This window comes from Astyanax mexicanus, chromosome 6, assembly GCF_023375975.1.
Source record: "Astyanax mexicanus isolate ESR-SI-001 chromosome 6, AstMex3_surface, whole genome shotgun sequence".
Classification (NCBI taxonomy): domain Eukaryota; kingdom Metazoa; phylum Chordata; class Actinopteri; order Characiformes; family Acestrorhamphidae; genus Astyanax; species Astyanax mexicanus.
The window spans coordinates 5,764,590-5,786,388 of NC_064413.1; the positions used below are offsets into that span (position 1 = coordinate 5,764,590).

The 21,799-nt window shown below is 36.9% G+C and overlaps 1 protein-coding gene across 2 annotated transcripts in view; it reads right to left on the reverse strand.

Annotated features, from left to right (window-relative positions):
* cicb (capicua transcriptional repressor b) overlaps nt 1-21,799 on the reverse strand; it is a 71,435-nt gene that overhangs the window by 48,125 nt on the left and 1,511 nt on the right. For both annotated transcript variants that reach the window (XM_022674322.2, XM_049480714.1), the window contains exon 2: nt 5,321-9,206. In XM_022674322.2, coding sequence (XP_022530043.2) covers nt 5,321-9,059 — 3,739 coding nt within the window. In that variant the 5' untranslated portion in view covers nt 9,060-9,206. The remainder of the gene's footprint in view (nt 1-5,320; nt 9,207-21,799) is intronic.

Here is a 21,799-nt window from a genome sequence, read left to right on the forward strand (position 1 = left end):
ACAGAATAAGTTAATACAGATAAATCACATTTAATTTGACCTTTTTTATATAAACATAAATATAAAAATTAAGAGATGTTGAAAATGAAATAATTTGAAGTAATTTAAAGCATCGTCCCACGTTATAATGTAAATAGTTGTTTTTAGTTGTAAAAGAAAGAAGTGAGATATATATATATATATATATATATATATATATATATATATATATATATATATATATATATATATTTATATATATAACCAAATTGAAAACCTCTGGAATATAATCAAGAGGAAGATGGATGATCACAAGCCATCAAACCACCAAACTGAACTGCTTGAATTTTTGCACCAGGAGTAAAGCAGCATAAAGTTACCCAAAAGCAGTGTGTAAGACTGGTGGAGGAGAACATGATGCCAAGAAGAATGAAAACTTTGATTAAAAACCAGGATTATTCCACCAAATTCTGAACTTGATTTCTGAACTTGAACTCTATGAACTTGTTTTCTTTGCATTATTTCAGGTCTGAAAGCTCTGCATCTTTTTGTTATTTCAGCCATTTCTCATTTTCTGCAAATAAATGCTCTAAATGAGAATATTTTTATTTGGAATTTGGGAGAAATGTTGTCTGTAGTTTATAGAATAAAACTACAATGTTCATTTTACTCAAACATATACTTATAAGTAGCAAAATCTGAGAAACTGATTCAGAAACTGAAGTGCTCTCTTATTTTTTCCAGAGCTGTTTATAATATTTGTGCAATTATATACATCAGTGCTAACAAATGAGAAAATGTACTAATTTCATATTTTGTCAACTTTCGGATGTTCACACTGAAAAAAATATATGTAATCACATTATAATAGCATAATAATGTAATTACACTCTGTATAGAGTATGTTAATAGAATTAAACATAAATAAATAAAGAGCACTAAATTTAAACACTATTAACATACCTTCTTATATACATAACACACTAAAATGACATGCATACCAAAATGATTTAAACTGAGACACACAGAGGATATAAACTCTTCTTAAGTCTCCAAGTCTCTCAACACATTTTCTGATTTACACACATTTTGCAGTTTAAAATGGCTCATTTTTGAATGCACTGAAGACTGTTCTCTCCATAACACACAACAATCTGATATTAGGTCACATGTTTTCATATTAAAACACCATTCACCCTTTAAAATGACACAACATAAACTAACTGTTCAATATATGAGCCACCTGGCCAAACACCTCTATGCCTAATTGTTGCCATTTCAATCAGGAATTAAGCTCTATATAAAAAGACCACAGCTGAGCTCCCTTTTCTATATGTCTATTTTTTTGGCACAATTCTTCTATAATTTTCTTTTTGAGTTTACTGTTTATTTGAGAGCATATTTGTGTTCACTCCCATGTAAATGTATGTGCTGTGCATATGTTGCACTGTGCACGTGTGTGTATGTGCACCCAAAGGAAATTCTCTGCAATTTGAAGTATTTTAGCAGTATGGTAAAGCTTACTAAATATGATAGTGCTTTTCATTATTCCCAACAGTCTGTATTTTGGGATGCAGTGCTTAATTCTGCAATTTTGCATGAGGTATTTTGTGGTTTATGTTTGTGGTTTTGTAAATTGTGTTAAGTATTTTGATAAAAGCCTGCCTAGTTTACAAAGTTGTGTTTTAGTAATAGGAAAAAAAAACTGGTCAAAAAGACCATAACACCTGATTTTTTTAAACAAAAAACCCTCCCTTTGTTTTACCGTTTTTAATGAACATAATTAAAAGAGAGAATGTTTAATTGAAAATGAAATAAGAGTAATTTAAAGCATCATCCCAAATTGTAAAACGAGGAGAGATGTACGGGACCGGTCAAAAGTTTGGACACATTTGCACAGAAAAAATGAAATGTTAGTCCTTCACAATCCAAAACCTGATCTAACCTGATGAACTGAGATGGTGATTTGAGGTGGTTTAATTGGGATGAGCTGGAGCTTGACAGCGTGAAAGAAAAGCAGCAACTATTGTCCAGCACCTCCAGGAACTCCTTCATTCCTTCAAGATGCTGAGAAAACTATTCCAGGTGACTCTCCCTCACGAAGACACTGAGATTAAAATCTCACCAAGAGTCTGCAGATCTGTCCTCTAAGATACATGTGATACTTAGAAGAATCTAGATTATAAAAGATATTCTGGTTCGTTTAACACTTTCTTTGTTTACAGAATAATTCAGCATGTGTTCCTGTATAGCTTTAATATAGTCTTTAATATTAAATTTTCAATGTAGAAAATAAAAAAAGAGAGAAAACACATTGAATGAGAACAAGCCTGTTATCATAAGGTTATAGTGATAATATAATAGCATAATAATGATAATAATTACATCCTTTAAATAGAGACATGTAACTTCTGTTATTAGGAACATATATTAAACTATATAATTTAAAAAATTGTTTTAAACAATGTCGACATATCGGTTCATTCAGTTTATAGGATCTTCTCCTTAACTAAACATAATAAGCAATAATGAGGTTAGCAAAAATAATTGAGTTCACGTCCATATATTATATAATAAGCTAAAAATGTAATTATAGTAACACATTTCTTTCACACTGTTTGCAACATCTAAATACATTCTGCAAACATCACCTTATACATTTATTTAAGAGCTATAACTTATAATTAGACCTACTAAAAATGATAATATTATTTGTCTCCACCTTTCAGAGCACAGTCGCTATTTATTTGTGATAAATTTGTGATTTGTGAATAAGTAATCGAATCACTCAAACCACTTCAGGAGGTGATCTGAGAGGCATTAATAACAGATACAAATCCGACCACTCAAACCACTTCAGGAGATGGTCTGAGACGCATTAATAACAGATACAAATCCGACCACTCAAACCACTTCAGGAGATGGTCTGAGACGCATTAATAACAGATACAAATCCGACCACTCAAACCACTTCAGGAGGTCATCTGAGAGACCTCCTGGATGAGTTGTCCATGCCCTTTGGAGTAATTTCAGTTGGCCGGCCACTCCTGGGAATAATAGCTCTCACTGTGGTTCTTTGGAGTCCTAAAATTTTAGGAATGACTTTGTTACCTGTCATCTGTTTTTGAATTTCTTTAAATTAGAGTATAATGTGTTGCTTTTTGAGATCTTTTATCTGCTTCATGTTGTCAGACAGGTTCTATTTAAGCAATTTTGAATTTGGCAGTAATCAGGCCTGGTTGTGGTTAGTAGTGAAATTTAACTCTTTTTCATTAAACAATTAAACAATTTTTCACACAGGTCTAGATTGGTTTGGATAGTTTTTGTCCTTTAATAGGTGAAATCTTTTAAAAAGTGATTTTTATATTTATTCAGATTATCTTTGTCTGATATTAAAGTTTGTTTGATAATCTGAAAAATGTAAGTGTGATAAAAATCAAAGCAAAAACAAAATACCTTCAAACACTTTTTTTTACACCACTGTATATACATGTGTAATATTAGACATCTGGCATCTGACCAGTATTCCTACACCAGTGCATCCAGTTTTATCTGATTAATTTAATTGCATCTGTTGAGCGCCATATCACAGAAAAGTGTGGTGTGTGAAAATTCACAGTGATTCACAGAAACCGTACTGTTTTACCATCTGCACACACATACTAAATGCCTAATCATGCTGCATAATTCACACACTGAATATATTTTCAGTGTATATATTGTAATTAACTTATTGTAGCTTTTAAAAAAAATATTTATATAAGAAATAAAACTAAATTAAATGCAGTACACTGAATAGAAGCTTCTGCAGTCAATTCTAAAATAACACTCTTATCATATTGCCCTATTATATTTATTGTATTGCTACATGCCAGGCAATACAGCGCTGTGCTGTACCTATTCTTATGGAGAATATAATCAATGTTGTTGTTCTGTTGTCCTTATTGTCCTGTTTCAGTTGCCGATAAACAAACATCAAAGCCACAGCGCGACGCAGAGCGGCTCAGGCCTGCCTGTTCTCCGACGAGCCTCTCTGAACTGCTTCTAACTCTGATCATTAACTCATTAACTCAAACCTCACTGTAATACCAATAATATCCTTATATATATATATATATATATATATTTATTTATATACATTTTTAATATTTATCTTTTTTTTTTTATTTATCTCATTTTAAAGATATTTTTTCTTTTATTATAGTCATATAATTCAGTTATAACAGGTATAACGACATGTTTATATGAATATATTAGGGGACATCTAAAAAGGCTGGTTGATATTGTATATTCTTATAATATATTAAAGATTCTCAAATACAATTTTTGCCTGAATCAATTCCACATGATGCTGCATGGCCACATAAAATGAAATAAAACATCCTCAGTTGATTAGATCATTTGATTCCAACCCTTATTATATATATTATAGGCCTATATCAAGAATGTGACATAAGCTAATTTATTATTATTATTTATAAGTAATCAAAATAAAATGTGATTTAAGCAATTTTATAATAATTCTCCAAGATTAGGCTCCTTCATAGAATTGATTTTAACAATACTATATTATATTTTTACTATCATATAAAATGTGCTCCTTATTTACAGTATAAAGGATGAAATCTATACATATTGCATAATTGTTTAGTCTTATTATTGAGTTTTATTAGTCTGCATTTTAATCTGCAAAATATATCTGCCATACCATTAATAAAGCTAGACATGCTGTATAATTTGTAGCTGTTAAAACTGTTTTCTGTCTTTTAAAATAATATTTTACTATATTTTTACTATAATATTAAAAACTTTGCTTCTTATTTACAGTATAAAAGATGAAATCTATACATATTGCATAATTGTTTCGTCTTATTTTTGAGTTTTATAAGTTTGCATTTTAATCTGCAAAATATATCTGCGATAACATCCATAAAGATAGAAATGCTGTATAATTTGTGGGTGTTAAAATGCCATACACCATAACAATACCACTATACAGCATCTATTTAAAGGGCCCCTATGCTATCTTTTGTATTTTATCTTTTACTTTAATTTTGAACAGCCCATTTTTTTTAAATATAATAATTTTTTACTTTACTTTTAAAAGAAAAACCTATCAATAAAGGGATCATTTCTGCCGCTTAATTTAGTGAACTCTATATTTTGAATCTTTTACAATAAAGTGAGGGAACTTAAAACTGCAAAACAACACAAAGCTCTGCTGACAAGATCTGCAAGTGCTTAAACTCAGCATGTTTCCTTAATGTCTGATGATATGATCATGACTATTTTTATTTCTTTTAAAGAAATCTTACTAATGATAAAAAAAGACATTTCTTACCAGTGCCTGGTCTTCCCATGATGATGTCTTTACATGGCACCGGGTGCAGAGTCTCTGCTGGAAGTATAAGTGGTAACAAAGCTGTGGGGGCAGGATGGCACGGAACTGGCTGCTGCAACGTTGTTATTCCGCCCTTATCCTGTCCTCCTCCACCTCCTGAACCAAAGGAGGCAGACTCTGGAGTGGGGCTGGGCACTGATATGCAGGCCAAGGCAGGGCTGGACTGGGATGTGAGGCTTGTAGGGTCAGGGTTTGGCAGGGAAGAGATGGAAGACACCAGAACAAGAGTTGAAGAAGGGCTGTGCAACAAGACTGCTCCATTGTTGGAAGCAGCTGCGTTAATGGGAACAGGCACCTGCAAGCCTGAAGCAGTCTGAACACCAGCTTGGTTGTTCTCCTTGGAGTTGGCTCCGCTGTCATCTGCAACTCTAGCAAGTGGTCGTTCAGTAAATTTCGCTAGAGGAATCTCAGGATTTCGTACGATTACAGGAGAGTCCCTGCTGAGTGACTGCTGAGAAACTGGACGTTGTGAGCCTGATTCTAAAGTTAAAGGAGAGGGTGGTGGGGAACAGGCCGCCGATGATGGCGGCCTTTGGCAACGAGAGAAATTAGAGGTAGGAGAAAGTACTCGAAAGGAGGTGCCTACTGAGGGATCTGCCTTGCTTTGCTCCAAAGTAGATTTGGAGCTACCTTGCACTGCAGATGGTGGAGGATGTGGGGCATCTGATTTACGCTTGTTGGGACTTACAGGCACAGTGAAGGTTAGACTTGTTTGGAAAGAAGGTACAATGCCAGGCACAAGTCTGTCAGGCTCCTTCTCTACCATTGGGGTGGCAAGTTTGGAAGTGCCAGTGCTTGTGCCACTGGTATGTTGGTGGCGGCGAGGGGGCAGGACCGTCACCGTCGTGATTGGACTAAAGTTTGCAGGGCGGAAGCCGAAGAGTGGAGAGGGAGATGGAGAGGGTGCTGGTGAAAATGGTGACTGGTTTGATATAGGTGAAAACGAGGGTGTTCCTGACCGTGAGCTTCCCAAAGACACAAGCATAGTAGCAGCCTCACATTCATCAAAGTCAAAGCGAGAGAAATCCTGTGGCAGCAGTGAGGGCAGAACTAGACGTGGTCGTGAGTCAGTTCCCCGGCTGCTGGTCTCACTGCTGTCCCGTGATGTCTCCTCCCAGTCGAACTCGCTGCTGGCTCGACCTCGCAAATCTGAAGGGGTTGCAGTCCCTGAGCTGCTCCCTCCTCCCCTGCTCCCCCTCTCTCCACTGGCTGCCTCCATCTCTTTGGTGCGCATGGAGAGATGTCGGGAGCAGTAGCCTCTCCGCTGGGACTCTTTCATGCAACTGTCCTTGGAACACAAGCGGCGCCACTGCTTCCCATTGAATTTCTTGCGAATACCATTTGGTGTACACACCACATCACCCTTCTTATACTTTTGTTGGGCAATGGAAAGTGGAGTCCGTGAACGTGAGGAAGAGGCAGAAGATGAACCGGAACTCCCTGGGACAGGAGTGGAAGTCTGTGAAGCAGTTGGGGTCTTGTCCAGGGGGGTAAGAGCACGTTTTGAGCTGGGTGACGGGGCAACAGTCGAAATGTGCAGGTGTGAGAGAGCTCCATCGGCGCCTACAAAAGCTGGTGAAGGAGGTGGCTGAGGACTTCCTGAGGGTGGACCAGACAAGTGGGTACCCACGGATGTGCTTGACAAGCTTTGCACCATTGAGACAGGGCCTGAGAATCCGGTAGGCTTAGAGAGGATCTCCCTGTGTTGGTTCAAACCAATTGCTTTGGGCACTTCTGAAACCAGTGTTCCTCCTGGATCTCTAAGAGGTGCCAAATTAAGTCTTAAAACTTCCAAGTCAACTTCTGGAGTCTGCAGTTGTTTCCTCTCCCTCTCTCTTTCTCTAGCTCTTTCTCTTTCCGTGTCCTCAGACCTTTGACTCTCCCTTCTGCAAACTACACTCGGCTGATTGCTTACTATCAAAACTGTAGGTAAAGTTAAAGATGAAGAAGGTAAGGTACCCTCATGCTGCTTAGTCCCAATGTCAGGAGTTGAGAACCTTGAAGGCTCTGCACCTCCAAAACCCATTCCCCTACTAAGTTGGCATACCTCTCTCTCCACCTCCATCTCTTCCCTGTCTCGTTCCCTCTCTTGGCCATCCCCTTCCCAGGGTGGAACAATAAGGCGCAGGTTCTGCCGGGAAACCCATACAGCCTGAACACCAGTTCTCTGCTGTGCCTCATCTATGTTGTTCCCTGACTTCCTATGATTTTTTTCTTCCTGCAGTAACACCCTGTAGGGGCAAGCAACAGCTGGATGGGAATCCAACTGTGACACCATTCCTTCCCTGTACCACTCCTTCCCCTTATCTCCCCCATAAGGCACACAAACACGCGTCCCAACTTCCACAGGGTCACTGCCCGGTGGGGGGGCGTCTAAGATGAGGTCAATAGTTTGGTGTGGACGACTTACTAATGCATGGAATGGAAACAAGAGCTGTGTTTCCTCCCCATTAATCTGCAGTTCTACAATCAGTTGCTCTTTTGTAGCCCCTCGTACCACACCGCAGATAAACACACATTCCTTAATTCCCTCTTCTCCCTCCATCCCCTCCTTTGTTCGCTGATGCCGAACTAGCACTCGCTGATTCTTAAGTCCTTTAGCCAGTGCGTCGGCTATTCCTGAAAAGCCATCTTGCTCAAAATGGTCATTTGTGGTGAGGAGCGGAGGGAGGGTTGGGGCTTGGTTTACTGGTAGTGGACTTCTTGTTACACTTGAAGCAATGCCTATATTTGAGTGCACACATGACGACTCCAGCACCTCCAAATCTGTACAGTGTTCACTGGCTGTGTCTGTGGAGAACGAACGGGCTGAATTTGGGGTACCCTCTCCATATGCATCTGCATCCTCTTGTGCTGCCACCCTTTCTCCTTCAGACGACACTTCAGGCAGCACTTCAGCTTTGGCGACTCCTTCTCCCCAAGCCACACAATTCAGTTTTGAGGAATCTGTGCTTGTCCCATTGCTGGCTAATGGTTTGCTTCTCTTGTCAGTAGATATAGCAACTTCGTCTACTTTAAGTAGAGTGTTGCTGTGGTTGCTGGCTGCAGGGTGGCTATTCGTGGATATGGAGTTAGAAAGGGTACTGAGATGATTGCTGTTAAGGAGTGTGAGTGAAGGTACTGGGGTCAGACTAATAGGATACGTGCTGATGGCTCCATGTTCATACATGTACTTTTTCTTGGGCACTCTGGCTTTGAAGGTAGCAGTTTTTCGACTGGAGGGTGTGGTGGGACTGTGGTTGGAGGTGACGGAGCTGCTTTTGGTTAAGCCGTTGGCTACTGTGCTTGGGTTAAGTGAGTTGCTAGCTGTGCTGTTTGTAAGGGGGCTGCTGGCTGTGCTGTTTGCGAGAGGGTTGCTGGCTGCATTGTCTGTCACAGTTATACTGTGCATGCTGGAGTTAGGGTTTTTAGGGCAAGTCATTTTGTTGACCCTGACTACAACCTGCTCAGATTGATCCACCTCTACAGACAGTCCTTTTATCTGCCCTTTCAGCCCATCCTTCCTTGAGGCGTTGCTCTTTTTCCCTTCAGAGGTGTCCAGCTTGGATGGAGTATGCTTACGAGATGACACGACAGCAGGTGTGGCTTGGGACTGTCGGGTTTGTTTGTCTTGTTTTCTCCTGCCTTTTCCCCGTGTGGACAGCGGAGAGCGTCCTCTCTGTTTCTTCTGTGATCTCATGTTGTATTTTAATTATCCACTGATTGAGATTTGTTCTTTCTTTATTTTCTGGTTCTTGTACAAAGGCTTTTTCGCATGTCTTTCCTTCTTCCTTGATGAGGCTGCACATTCAACGTCGTTTCAGTATTGTTTCCTCCCTTTGTCAGTCTGCAAGAGGAAAAAGAGAATGTGACTAACTGTGTGAATAACAAAGATAAAAACAGATAAAAACAATAACTTTATTTACCGTATTTTTCGGGCTATAAGGCGCACTTAAAATACTTATTTTTCCCCAAAAATCGTCATTGCGCCTTATAATGCAGTGCGCCTTGTGTATGGATTTTGCTTGTGTTTACTGACCTCGATTTTTATGTGGTACACGGCGCTCTGTTGTGCAGAATTCCTCACCCACGCCAGAAAAAGATCCCCCTCTTGGGCTAGCGCGCGGTTACCTTTGACTGCAGTACTGCCTCTCGGCTGTGGCTCAGGGTAGCTAGTTTCCACTGTAGCTCCGTGGCCAGAACAAGGTGCCGGTAAACTTTCCTTTCCACCCGTTCTGGGGTAATAGCACAAACTGTTTCTTTTTAGCGCCCACTTCTAAGTAAAGTTAACCTCTTAACACGCGTTGGCCCACCGGCGGGCCAGAAATATTTAATATTTCATAACTGGCTGTGTTTCTGAATAGTTATGAACAGTTACAGGTTCAATATAGACATCCAATATACCATTTTAAAGCTTAGAATCTCTGCTTTTGAGCTATTTAGCCTATTTAGCGGAATATCCTTTCAGAAAATAAACATTTAGGGCGAAATATGCCTTGGTTATGATTTTAATAATTCATAACTCTCATATTTGCGTTTATCGTTCGTCCATATTTCATCGAATGCGGTCATGTCATACACCATTCGAACCGTCTGGCTCTCCGGATTCCAGAACTGTGCTTTTACTGTACGATGTATGTTTCATGAATTAGAGCTGCGTCAGAGCGCATGTTTCCAGTAATAAAAGGCTCTTCTTTTGTCCTGGGGTACCCTCCGGTCACTGCCGCCACCCCCCGAACACACACCCGCGCTCAGCCACAGGTCCTACCTTCAAAACGCGTCCAGACTAAAGAGAATCCATCAATCCAGTCTCCTGTAATCCACAGTTATATCCAAACAGCGCTGGAAATCACTTCATCCAGAAATGAAACTTATCCAATCTTTATCTCTGTTTTAAAACCGTTTTATTCACCGAATTCGGCACAACACGCTATTATAGTCAGAAGCCTCGCGGAGTAATACGTACTTGCTGTGCTTCAACATAATATTATGGTCTGTCGGAGCGTTACGGCTACCGTTGTCAGGAGCGTCGCGGAGTAATACTACTTGCTGTGCTTCAACATAATATTATGGTCTGTCGGAGCGTTGCGGCTACCGTTGTCAGGAGCGTCGCGGAGTAATACGGTACTTGCTGTGCTTCAACATAGTAATATTATGGTCTGTCGGAGCGCTACGGCTACCGTTGTCAGGAGCGTAGCGGAGTAATACTAACTGTGCTTCAACATAGGTGTGTGTGTAAGGACCGTGAAATGGCTCCAGTTAAGAGACATGCTTACGATGCGGATTTTAAGCTCAAGGCTATCAGTCACGCAGTAGAACATGGGAATAGAGCAGCTGCGAGAGAATTCAACATTAATGAATCAATGGTACGGAAGTGGAGGAACCAAGAAAATGACCTGCGCCAAGTAAGGAAGACCAAACAGAGTTTCCGAGGGAACAAAGCGAGATGGCCAAAGTTAGAGGACAACATTGAACAGTGGGTTATTGAGCAGAGAGCAGAGGGACGAAGCGTTTCTACAGTCTCTATTCGTCTCAAGGCAACAGCAGTAGCTCGGGAAATGAACAGCTGAGTAACAGCAACGAGACTGACTCTGATAATGACGAGAGGAATCCGGAGATGCTTGATGCTGTAATCGCTGAACTGTTTAACTCAGACACTGAAGATGAAGAATTTGATGGATTTGTGGAAGAGGAATGAACTGAAAAAGTGAGTGCATTGTTTTCATTGTGTTGAGAGACTGCTGCGAGTTACTATTAGAGAGTTATCGTTCAGTTGTTGTGGAGTTTTTGTTCACAGATATTGTGAAGGATTTATTTTTCACAGCTATTGTGAAGGATTTATTGTTCTGAGATTGTACAGTTATTTTTCACAGATATTGTGAAGGATTTATTGCTCAGAGTTATTGTTACTGATATAAATAAAGTTTCATTTTAGTGCGCCTTATAATCCAGTGCGCCTTGTGTATGGACTAACACTAAAAATAGACCGTTCACTCATCGTGCGCCTTATAATACGGTGCGCCTTATAGTCCGAAAAATACGGTATATAGAAACCTAAGGCACATTAAAGGAATACATCTCAGAATTTCCTTACAAAAGGTAATAAAAGGCAATAAAAAATAAGCAATAAAATCTGAATACAAAAAGAAAAGCTTAAAACATCAAAATAAAAAGAAGACAATCGTAACAATAGTAAAATCAGTAATAAATATTAAAAAAAAGAAATAAAATAAAATAGATTAGAAAAATAGGTATAAAAAATATATCACTGTTTACTCTAGGACTTTTTTCAGCAGCACACACACTTCACTTACAATCCATTCACTGCTAAATAAAATGCGATCAGGAAAAGGTTATTGACACGCAGTTTACAAACAGTCCTCACAAACTGTACAAGCTTTACCTGGCAAGGATACTAATGTTAACTGAGCTAACTTAGCCTTAGCATTAGCTAGCTAGTACAAAAAGACTGACTGTCTTTCTCCATGCAGAAATTAAGTCATAGTTTCAGTAATGTTAGTGACAAGTTCTATTTTTTCTCTCACTCAGTTTTACTAGAGCCTGCTAGAGTAGTTAAACAAGATGTGCCTCATTTTTAGTCATTTATATTGACGTACTAAAAATACATATCTAACGTTTATCAAATAAAGTTAGCTTTAGAGTTTTCCTCTCCACTATAAATTCCACCTTAAATGTGGCAGCTCGACCAGTAAGCTATTGTAAATATATCTCATTCATGTTTAGCAACATTTCCGTTCCACCTTAAATGCAGTAGCAGTTATATTCAGAGTAAAAGAAAATCAAATTTTTATTAATAAATCTAAAGCCTTTTATATTTACTTTTCAGGCTTGACACTTTATTTTAAGGAACGCAAATTAGGTGCTTATTAATGTCTTATTATTTGCTTAATAAAGCCTTAATAAGACATTTGTAAATGATTTACTCACTACTTATTAGGCTTTATTCTGTGTAAGTATTATTGGTGCCTAATTAGGGGTCTGTGATTGATTGATTCAATATTTTTTCAGTTCTTTTTAGTGTCTAATTAGTGATGAACAGATCTTCACTTTAGAATATGGTACAAATAGACTTGGTCTATTAGTGACTTATTAACCCCTTATTAACTCAAGAAACTCCAGCACAGATATTAACTTGCCAAACTCACATAGATCAAACTGCGGCCAATTCTACACTAATAACATGTAGAATTAGCTAATAGTTAATGCTTAATAATCTGCTAAACAGGGTGCTAACATAACTGTTTATTGTGCTCTATAAGAACAAATACAGCTATTATTAATCAATTTCACATAATAGACCACTAACTAAGAACCAATAACACTTACACAGAATAAAGCCTAATAATAAGTAGTGAATAAATCATTTACAAATGTCAAATTGATGCTTTATTAAGCAAATAATAAGACATTAATAAGTGCCTAATTTGTGTTCTTTAAAATAAAGTGTTACCTTCAGAAGTGTTAAAGAGTCTGAGCGTATATTTACATTATGTACACTGTTCGTGTGTAAATAATAATATAATAAAATCAATGTGTAACTGTAGGTTAATTCTTCAGGTAAACACTAACATTTTTTATGAATGGTAGGTTGTGTCTTTCTGTATACAATTACAACATTAGTTCTGCGCAAAAAAAAAACAAGTTTTAAAATTGTCATTTTCACAGGTCCATTAAACCTTTGTACAGTACTATAATTCTCAGCGCTGGACTCCGTAGAGCACCTTAGTAATAATTATGGTTTGGATATAGATGATTTAACTACTGAGTAGCACATCTGATTATGGGTGGACATCCATCCTTTTGGCATATTGTCTTTCTGCCAAAGGAATCACATTGTCAGCAAAACCCATCTTCAACAAAATAGTTGCACCCAGAAGGAATCAAACAACAGGAATAAAACTTGGTGGGTAGGTCTGACATCAAGAGACATAAAAATGATAAGCTTGAAGGTGCCTTATCTGTGAACACGACCGACTATATAAGGTCATCACTGTTTTCCATTCTAACTCTGTAATATTGTGTTAGTCACATCCTTTGCAAGTAAAATATGAAGCCTTGAAGAGGATTTAAGAAGCAATTCTAGCAGTTGGAAAAGTTCAAGAGGGCTTGCTTTAAAAGGCTAAGGCTAGGGAAGTGAGCAGTGATGCCCTCCATGATTGATCCTGTTAGTGCCAGCACCATTGGCAGATGGCTACACAACAAATAATCACATACGCAAGTAAATCAGACACCTCAGTGTCATGACTACACTCTAAAACGTAATTCTGATGGCCTTTAGCCAATACTTAAATAAACACCTTATTGTAAGAAACCCTGTTGTAAGAATTTGACAGGATATTTATTTTCATTTATTGTTGTAGTTGTAGTGACATAAAAAATGAAAGTGTTGTTTCAACACTTTCTGGCAACTTAATTATCTGTATTGAACAACTTACATTAACAAGCTACAAGCTAGGACTTTTATGTGTTTTATGTGTCTATGTGTTGGCTGTGCTCTCAGGAAAATCTTAATTTTAAATATATATGTATATGTATTTGTTTTGTTCACTGTACTTAAAAAATATACTACACGAACCTAAAATTTATTAGGTAATCGGTTACAACAAAAGTTTTGAGTTTGGTCAACTTATCGGGTTTTACAGTGTAGTAATAGAGGTCACAAAGGAACCCAATGTAACTTCTAAGCAACTAAAGGCCTTTCTCCCTTTGGGTAATGTTAATGGTTATGAGTCCACCATCAGGAGAACACTGATTAACATTTGTATACTTTCTCCTTAGGTTCTCAAAAAATAACATTGTGTATAAGGACCTGAAGTCGTAGTTCATGAAATAAAACCCAACGGCGTCACAGAACGAAAGCTTTTTTGCAATGAGAAATTAAATAAAATGTGCAATACTGAATAAAAGTTACCAGACGTGTGTAGCAGCAATTATTGCTGAACAGGTAGGTTCTCATACTTTTGCCACTCACAAGGTAAAAATATTCTAGCATGATATTTAAAGACATTTTTACAATACAAAATATTTATCAAAATGTTTTGCCACAGACTTAAAAACTACTATTCTAATACTTTTTTAAGGCAAAGTACTGTGATCTTTTTGTCAGCTGTTAAACATGGTGGCAGGAGCATCAAGCTCCAGGGCTGCATAAAGTGGATGGGATTTTTAAGAAGAAGGACTACCTCAGAATTCCTCAGTGTATAACACTAAACTAAACCTGTGCTGATTTTAGCAAACCACTGGAAATTAAAACTTTGATGAATAAATTCAATTTATTCAGTTTACACACATCGTCCGATTATAAAAAATGTTGACACTCCAACGGTACGGAGTACAGAGTCAGCGCACGTACACACACACACACACACACACACACACACACACATACACTTGTTTCATGTGTTTCATGCAAAAACAATTCCATGTGAAACAACAACTAGATAAAGAAAACTAACAAAAAAGACCTTATCTAAAAGAACAAGCAAAAACACAAACATGCGCATGCAAACACATACACACACATACACACACATGCACACACACACACACACACACACACACACACATAGTGCTGTGTTTCATGCTCTGAATCCTATGAATTGCTTAGCACATAGAAAAAACACCCGCGTAAGAAAACTAACAAAAAAATAACTTTTATCTAAAAGAGCAAGCACACACACAAACATGCACACAATCAAATAAAAATAAAAAAATCCAAGGAAGGAGAAACTTCTGCTCCAAAAACTGGTTTAAATTGTGCAGCTGAAAAAAGCTTTCTGGAGCAAAGTTTTACAGTCAAATGAAAACTGTAAGATCAAGATTTTTGGCCACAAGTAAAAGTGAGGCGTTCATCTTTAAGAACATGACACCAGCTGTTAAACATGGTGGCAGGAGCATCATGCTGTAGGTCTGCACAAAGTGAAATTTAAGAAGAAGAACTACTTCAGAATTTATATATAATCCAACTATTATTCAATGCATGCACATCATCCAATTATTAGGATTTTTGACACTCTGGCTCTAACGATACTGAGTACGGAGTCAGCACACGTACACACACACACACACACACACACTTGTTTCTTGTGTTTTATGCAAAAACAATTCCATGTGAAACAACAACTGGATAAAGAAAACAAAAAAGAGACTTTATCTCAAAGAACGTTCGTGCAAGCACACACACACGCGCTCATGCGTGCGCGAACATGCACACACACACACATACACCGTGCTGTGTGTTCATGCTCTGAATCCCATGAACCGCTTAACATGTAGAAACAACAACTGGATAAAGAAAACTAAGAAAAAAATTACTTTATCTAAAAGAGCATGCACACAAACATGCGCATGCTAAATCACACACACAAACATTCATTCTCATGCACACACACACACACACACACACACTTCAGAAAGGATACTGACTGCAATGATTTAATTATGTAATAAAGAGTAAATCCTTTATGATCAGCATTAAAATCAGCTGAAATCAAATTATATTGTAGGAGCAAAACAACAAACGTCAACACACACAGAACCCACACCTAACCACTTCACACCACACCTTCTACACTCACCTGCTCTACACACCTACAGAAACATCAGCACCTCACATGATATACTGTCCAAGAAATAACTGTGATAAAATATATTAGTGTTATTTTATGACCCTTTATGTCACTAATATAAATGTAATGAAAAAGCATAATATTGTAGTTACCCATTTGTGAAGCGCAATTATACTTTTAATATTAAGGATATTCAGAGACTGGAATTGGAAAATATAAATAAAACAAAAATATTTTTTTAAACAAAAAAAAAACAAGAAGAGTTATCTTCGAGTAATCGAGACTTAAGAACATAAATGGGCGGTCTCTGTCTCGTCTTGGTCTCAGGGAGAGGTAAACTCGGAAACCAGGTGTTTTGGAGACCAGACGAGTCCCAGTGCTACATATATATATATATATATGTATAAGGAGGTTATTATAGTGGTAGTGTCTGAGATTTGTAAAATATGTATAGTAAAAAATAAGAGACCACTTAAAAATGATGATTTTCTTTGATTTTACCAAATTGTAAACCTCTGGAATATAATCAAGAGGAGTAAGACTGGTGGAGGAGAACATGATGCCAAGATGCATGAAAACTGTGATTAAAAACCAGGGTTTTTACACCAAATATTGATTTCTGAACTCTTAAAACTTAAATATATGAATATGAACGTTTCCTTTGCATTATTTGAGGTTTATAAACTCTGCACATTTTTTGTTATTTCAGCCATTTCTCATTTTCTGCAAATCAATGCTCTTTGGAATTTGGGAAAAATGTTGTTTGTAGTTTTTAGAATAAAACAAAAATGTTCATTTTACTCAAACATAAACCTATAAATAGCAAAGTCAGAGAAACTGATTCAGAAACTCAATTGGTTTCTTAATTTCCAGAGCTGTATATATATTCTATAGTTCTTCATAGTTTTTATAGGACTATCTATTGAGATTACCAAGATCTTTACACACAGAAATACCCTATTTAATAAATCTGCATTAAAACAGTGATTCCCTAAAACTTCTTCTTCAAATACATACCTGGACTAAAATGACTAGAGTAAAATCTGCAGCTGAAAAAAAGCTTTCTGGAGCAAAGTTTTACAGTCAAATGAAACCTGTAAGATCGAGATTTTTGGCCATAAGTAAAAGTGAGGCAATCATCTTTAAGAACACGACACCAGCTGTTAAACATGTTGGCAGGATCATCAAGCTCTAGGGCAGCACAAAGTGGAAAGGATGATTAAGAAGAATTCATCAGCACAACCTCACAACTTTAATCCACCAGCTAATACACACTGTTACAACTTAGATACTACTGGGTTTTTCAACAAGACACTGAAGGTGGCTGTGGAACAGATAATTAATATTTAATATTTATTATTTAATATTTATTAATATTTAATATGGTATTATTTAATACTGATCCTATGCTGACTTCAGCAAATCACTCGATATGAAATTTATTTGGGGAATACATATATATATATATATATATATATATATATATATATATATATATATATATATATATATATATATATAAAATCATTAACATAAATAAAGAAAACATAACAGAACTATACATTTGAACACTTCCCTTATAAATAAATAAATGTATTAAAATCTTATGAAGGTACAAAATTCTTAAAATCTCAAAAAAACAATTTGCTAATTAAAACACACTTATAATGTTCTATCATCACTAGTGGTTTGGTTTGCCAAAATTAAAATGCTAAATAAAATAAAAATGCATCTTTTTCTCAAATCAGCAAAAATGTTTTATCATATTACATCAAGGAAGATAATGATGATACTTTATTTTGCCACTGTTTTTGTTATTAATGCTGCAAATTACCAGTAATAATCTTCAGTAATTCAATCCTATTTTTTGCTATAATAATAATAATAATAATAATAATAATAATAATACACTGCAATATATATATATTTTTTTTACAAATTTCATGCTACACTGTTGATGGGATTTTTAAAAATTAATGGGAACTCATTAAATTATTACATTATTCAATTAAATTATATCTCTAAAACGATCAATTTAACAATTTACTTTAATTAATATTTAATTAATTTGTGGGCGGGGCTTATCACAGTAGCTGCACTACCATAAAGATCTATATCGACGGGTTTCACTTTTGCATGAATACACCTCCCACTCAGTCTGCGGTAATGCACCGCCACACACACATCGCACACACACACACACACACACACTCACACACAAACACACACACAGTCTCCACTATTTCTTAACTACGAGGGCAGAGAGGGCACAGTTTCAGTGTGTTTTTAGCAGCTGCTCAGATTAAAACACTCTCTGACCACTTTAGACATTTCAAACTGACATGAACACACACACACACACACAAACACACACAGATACACACACACATACACAGTGACACCATGATGCCAGTCTGCTACAGTGCCAGCTATACGCTGAACCGAAGAATGATTGTGTGACACAACACACACACAAACACACACACACATAAACATACACACAACACACACACAAACACCTAAAAAACCCAAGGAACCTTCACTACACTACAGTAAAAATGATGCGTGCGTCTGAATATAAAACCATTAACAGTGAGTGAGTGAGTAAGTGTGTGTGTGTGTGTGTGAGAGAGAGAGTGTGTATAGGGGTGAAGTCGCACTGCAGTTCTGCACATTCTCCAAAAACAGTGTTTTAGGGCGAGGGTAGGCCTCGGCGGGCTGCAGCCATGCTGTAGGGGTGTGTGTTGATCATAATTGTGATGTTGCAACATTGCTGTGATAACATCGCAAAATTCTACAACATGCAAATGATCATGTCGGACCAATCAGAGTGTGTTTTACTGTGTATGGAAGGTCAAATTCAGCAGTTCTGTAAATAATACGCAATTATGCCTCTGATCTACTGCACTAATTTACTCATTTACTGTGCTGTATGATAACTAGTAGGGGCCAAATATCATTCAGTGCATTTACATGCATGCAGTTATCTGATTATTCAGCGTAAGGTGTAAAAATCTGATTTAGAAATCTGATAAAGAGAGCTGGATTTTAGCTCAGTAATCAGATTTGTAAGTGCGAACCCCTAACTGGAGTATTCTGGGATTTCTCAGTAATGCGTGCATGAGTGAAAACAGACCCTGGTAGTGGAAATAAGCAAGTATTTAGTATTTTTTCCAATTGCTAAAACACAATTTTTGCAAATTAGGCTTGTTTTATCAAAATATGTAACACAATTCACAAAACCACCCAACACCCAAATTGCTTAATATACCTGCAAAATGAAGCACTGCTTCCAAAACTACAAGGCATTATCAAAATCAAATTTAAACACTTCATTTATATTAACAGATTTCTGTCTAAACTACAGTAACACAGTGTATGATATAATGAAAAGCACCTCATCTTAAGTAAGCTTTGCCATAACACTAAAATAATTAATACTGTAGATACTGTAGAAATTCACGCTCATGCTCACACACACACACACACACACACACACTGCTATATCAATGCAACATTTGCACTACACACAGCTCTGTACAAAAATAAGAGAGCACTTAAAACAATGTTTTTTTTACCAAATTGAAAACCTCTGGAATATAATCAAGAGGAAGATGGATGATCACAAACCATCAAACCACCAAACTGAACTGCTTGTATTGTTGCACCAGGAGTAAAGGCATAGTTATCCAAAAAGCAGTGTGTAAGACTGGTGGAGGAGAACATGCTTTTAAGTTATTCCACCAAATATTGATTTCTGAACTCCTAAAACTTAACCCTGGTGTGGTGTTCGGGTCTGTGGGACCTGTTTTTACCTGCCCCCCCTACACATTTATATTACATACAGTAAGTTTGGCCAAGGGCTAATAATCATTGCTTCATTTGTAAATTTGAAACTAAACAAATTTTCTACTCATATCTTGAGTTTTATTCATTTTCTTTTACATTTTATTAAAAAAATAATAAAAAAAGAGTAGCACTTTTTGAAAGAAATGTAACATAAGAAAGGTAAAGGGCAAATATTAACCATGTAAGCTGTTTATATTGCTTGCAATTTAGGTGAAGCAAGCATGTGTAAAGCATTTTAATGTAAAATTGCTTAATTTTGCTGACTGAAATACAAGTAACAAAGTAAACGAGTAACAAAAATATGAACAACACACAAGGGTTAATGAATATGAACTTGTTTTCTTTGCATTATTTAAGGTCTGAAAGCTCTGCATCTTTTTTTGTTATTTCAGCCATTTCTCATTTTCTGTAAATAAACGCTCTAAATGACAATATTTTTATTTGGAATTTGGAAGAATTGTTGTCTGTAGTTTTTATTTCGAAACATGTTAAAAGTGTTCTGTATCACAGAAAGGAGTTAAATGATCTTCATCTGCTGATGACATTCCTAAATGCAAAATTTTGTTCAATAATTACAATCTCAGTATCAACCAAAAAAATCGTGATTATCATTTTTGCCACTGATGCAGCCCTAAATCTCAGTGTGTATTACTAAAAAAATGGGAGGGAAAGTTGCACTTCAATTAGCGACAAATGTGCAAATAAGCTGCTGAATAATCATACTGCTTATTACAGCTAAATCTGAAAAGCAAAAAATAAGAAGAAGAAATTGTTAAAAATAAGAACTAGAAAAGAATCTGTGTTTTTTTTTTCTTTATGGTCAAATTTAAACATCATTCCAACCGCATTTTTTCCTAAAAAAAAATATTTGCAGGTAGCGATACAATTCCCATATCATTATACATCTCTGCTAGGATTGGTCAGCAGCGTCCTGTTCACAGCATCCATCAGTGGCCACTGATGACGGACTAGAGGATGATTAACACAGTAAACTGTGAAGTAACATATTTTTTGGGCTACATTTAAAAATTAGCGTGGCCACCTAAAAACATAAAAAATGTTTGTTGTATATGTCCCAGGTTTGGACTGGGATATAAAACTGTTATAAAAGGACTAATAAAACACGAATGTTCCAATATTATTAATGACTTATACTGATAATAAATCCCTTATTAACAAAATACTAGGTCGTACACTCTTAGTTGTTTTGTCATTTGCTTCAAACGTGTGACAGACATATATTTTGGGCTAGTTTATGTTTCAGAAGGGCGCAACTTTGGGCTGGATATTTCCGTTGGACCAGGCAACCCTGGGAGCAGCTGTAGGTAGGAGTGTGTAACAGAGTGGAGGGCAGTGAGTGAACACAGTGAGTGTTTAAAAACTCCAGCAGCACTGCTGCTCCTGATTCACACACTAACACCTTATACACTACCACCATACCAATCAGTGCTGATCACTGCAGTGCTGAGAATAAATGGCCGACTACCAAAATAATAATGCGGGTTCTGTGGTGGTCTTTCCTGTGGGGTTTGGATGACTGAAGAACAGGAAAAAATAAAGTATGAAGAGACTGCAACAGTAAGTCTGTAATTATAGAATGACGGAGTATGGTAAGTTGGACAGTGTGCACACACACACACACACAAGCACATGCGCACGCCTATATACTGTATTATTAAGCATTTCATGGTTCTTTCAGTCTATGAGGAACACATAAAGAACCCCAACCTCCCTTACACTGCGAGTCAACACATCCGCAATACTGGTACTTTGTCCGTATACTGTGCAGCCCTTCCACGGACCTAACTGGGTCACCAACGGCCTGAAACCTACACACACATTCATACATGTATACCTTAAAATAAAAACATGCAATCCAACTCAATAGATAAAAGCATTTAATTTTCTATTTTTTTCATGCTTCTGAACATTTTCTTGATTTTCCATTTTTCGGAGGGGGCTGTACAGCCAACACGGCAGTATGAACGGCGTGACGTAGCAG